The sequence below is a fragment of the Octopus bimaculoides genome, chromosome 20 (genome assembly GCF_001194135.2).
Source record: "Octopus bimaculoides isolate UCB-OBI-ISO-001 chromosome 20, ASM119413v2, whole genome shotgun sequence".
NCBI lineage: Eukaryota > Metazoa > Mollusca > Cephalopoda > Octopoda > Octopodidae > Octopus > Octopus bimaculoides.
This window is the reverse complement of record NC_069000.1, coordinates 35371089-35374310: the sequence shown is the minus strand read 5'-3', so window position 1 is coordinate 35374310 and position 3222 is coordinate 35371089. Positions and strand designations below refer to the sequence as shown.

The following is a 3222-nucleotide window of genomic DNA, read 5'->3' as shown; positions in this document are numbered from 1 at the left end:
TGAGTGGTTTTGGTAGACAGAAACTGAAAGAAGCCCGTCGTATATATGTATATATATATATATATATATGTATGTTTGTGTGTCTGTATTTGTCCCCCCTAACATCGCTTGACAACCGATGCTGGTGTGTTTACGTCCCCGTAACTTACCAGTTCAGCAAAAGAGAACCGATAGAATAAGTACTAGGCTTACAAAGAATAAGTCCTGGGGCCGATTTGCTTGACTAAAGGCAGTGCTCCAGCATGGCCGCAGTCAAATGACTGAAACAAGTAAAAGAGAGTAAAAGAATAAAGAGAGCAAAAAAAAAAAATGTCTATTTAAGCAGTGGACTGTTGAGTAACCATAGAGACTGCAAATAACTTGCTTCTGCAAGTGCTGTCAATTGAAAGCCCTGCATACCAGACACCAGCAGGCTTCAGGGGTCACCAGGAAAAACTGTACACTGTTTCAGGAGGGCCTTCCTCTAATTGGCCTTGCAGTGCATCAGCTCTGCTCCCTCACTGATGTGAGGTCTCTCCTACCGGATTGACCAACGAGTATTCAATCTGAAGTCTTTCAACTCGGGATCAACACCACCATTCAAATTGCGGACTCATACAGGTGTGACTTGCCATATAGGTAAACAAGTACCTGCCTTGCACCTATACATTACGTATTTAACTAGGTTTCATTCATTCCTTTTCAACTATATTGACTTGAGCACTATTTGGTTTCTAGATTGAGCAAGTTAAAAAACTACACTTCTTAATCAGATCTTAAAGATACTTAAAGCAGCACTGGAGATTCTTCTGTGATCACTGATTTAAATATTAATTAGGATTGACATTTTCTTAACCTTGGTATTTTCTATCTGTTAAGATTCCTGCTTCAGTTTCTACAATAACGAATGATTAATTACAAAAGTGTAAAATTTCTCAGCCGATAGCATTTTACATTCAAGAAGATTAATCTCAACTGGATATGCTTTGAGAAGACTAAATACTACATAACTGGCCATTTACTGAAATCATAAAAATCTCATGTTGTAAAAGACATTGTGTATTTGATGGCATATAAGATGTACTTTTGCCCTCGCAAAAGGTCCCACATACAAAGTTGGGCCTTCCATAAGCAATACATCCATGTTAACCATTTAGCATTCAGACTGCTCTGTCAAAAGTGATACTTATTTATTCATTTTGTTTTGAACTAATCACACGTTATCTCATACCTTCTAAATTTTGATGGTTCCACCCATGCCAGCATGGAAGGTGGACATTAAACGATGATGATGATGATTATTATTATTTACTTTTTATAATTACACTGTAAGGTCAATGTAAAAAGCCAGACTTGGCCAGTTTTAACATAAAGCTGCTGGAATATTTAGGCCAGGTATGGCTGGTTTAAATACTAAAAGGTTAAACCCGTTTTTTTCCTCTTGAATACGTCCTGCTGAAATTGGAGTGAATCTTATACACCCGTGCATCTTTTATACCGTCAAATGCAGTACATTTCACAAGGTAATGGTAAAGAGATTCTAACCAGAAGGTGTGTTTATGTCCCTGTAGCTTAGCGATTCAGCTAAAGAGACCCATAGAATAAGTACTGGGCTTACAAAGAATAAAGTCCTGGGGTTGATTTGTTGAACTAAAGGCTGTGCTCCAGCATGGACACAGGTAAATGACTGAGACAAGTAAATGAGTAAATCAGTTCTTGCAACCTCTTTCTGTTGGCCAGTAAAAATTAAGATGTGTGTACTGTGTCATATAAAAAATGGAGAATCCAGGAAAGTACCTTATTACCAAAAACAAGTTACCTTGGCCCTGGTGTCCCAAGTGCACATGCACTGAACTGGGTAAATTTGGTTCCTGTACAGTAAGGTTTAAAATGGCCAAGACATGCTCTATATTACAAAGGTACCCCCAAGTGATTCTATCAATTTGACTTTTGGATGGTGAGAGTCCAATGGATAAAGTACATAGGCTGGTGTTGAATACTCTGTACTTCTTATATTGTAGACTGCTTCTTAAGGAAACATAATAGAATGTCAAAGGTGAGAGGATGAGGTCAGAGGGTAAATTGCATTTTCAAGGGAGGTATCAACAGCAGGAGCAGTAGTGGCAGCAGATGCAGCAACAATAACAACAACAGTAGCAGCAGCAGCTGCACAATAGCATCAACAGCAAAAACAACAACAATGACTGACGAAGATGACAAGCTTCATAAGTTACCTTGAGTTAGGGTCAAGTAGCACTTGTCAGTGAGTGGAGTATGGACCAGTTTCTGGACATTCCCTTGGTATTCAAACGTGTAGTTAAATTCAGCGTCCACCATCTTGACGATACAGAGGTTTGTATTCTTCGAGTAGAACCTGTAAGAAAGGGAGAGCCCTGAAGATCTAGAAAAACTAATTCATTTCACATGTTGAAGAAAAGGGCCACCTAGGACTCTGTCATATTAATAGAACATGTTAAAATGTTAAGGCGGCGAGCTGGCAGAAACGTTAGCGCGCCGGGCGAAATGCTTAGCAGTATTTCGTCTGTCTTAACGTTCTGAGTTCAAATTCCGCCGAGGTCAACTTTGCCTTTCATCCTTTCGGGGTAGATAAATTAAGTACCAGTTATGCACTGGGGTCGATGTAATAGACTTAATCCATTTGTCTGTCCTTGTTTGTCCCCTTTATGTTTAGCCCCTTGTGGGCAATAAAGAAATAAGAACGTTAAAAAGTCGAACCTGATATAGTGTAAAAGAGCATGAGCATGTCCGTGCATCTGCATACGAATGTGTTTAGATGTGCACATATATATATGTGTGTATGAGTGAAAGAGACTGTATTACTACTACTACTACATCCTCATCATTTAAGGCATGAGTTAGACAGTTTGACAGGGGCTAGTAAGCTCCACTGTCTGCTTTCGAATGGTTTTCACATCTAGAGAACCTCCTTAATGGCAACCACTTTACAAAATGGACTGGGTGCGGTGTACATGGTACTAGCACCTGAATGGTCACCAAGCAACTTGCAAGACAAAAATCGCTCAACTGAGAGTGGGGAGTGGTATTGAAGGCAGTGGTTTAGTGCCAGGTGATGAGAGGCTAAAGAATGACAGAAGAACAGAAACAGGTGTCTTACTGCAGGGGAGATACATGGTTACTTTAGTTGGAGGGCAGGAGAGAGAGAGAGAGAGAGAGAGAGAGAGAGAGAGAGAGAGAGAGAGAGAGAGAGAGAGAGAGAGAGAG

The 3222-nt window shown here is 40.0% G+C and overlaps 1 protein-coding gene across 1 annotated transcript in view; it reads right to left on the bottom strand.

Moving 5' to 3' along the window:
• Positions 1–3222, bottom strand: part of LOC106875444 (cytoplasmic dynein 2 heavy chain 1) — a 297845-nt gene that overhangs the window by 147296 nt on the left and 147327 nt on the right. Inside the window, exon 28 of the mRNA XM_052974965.1 lies at positions 2214–2353. Within this exon, the coding sequence (XP_052830925.1) occupies positions 2214–2353 (140 nt within the window). The remainder of the gene's footprint in view (positions 1–2213; positions 2354–3222) is intronic.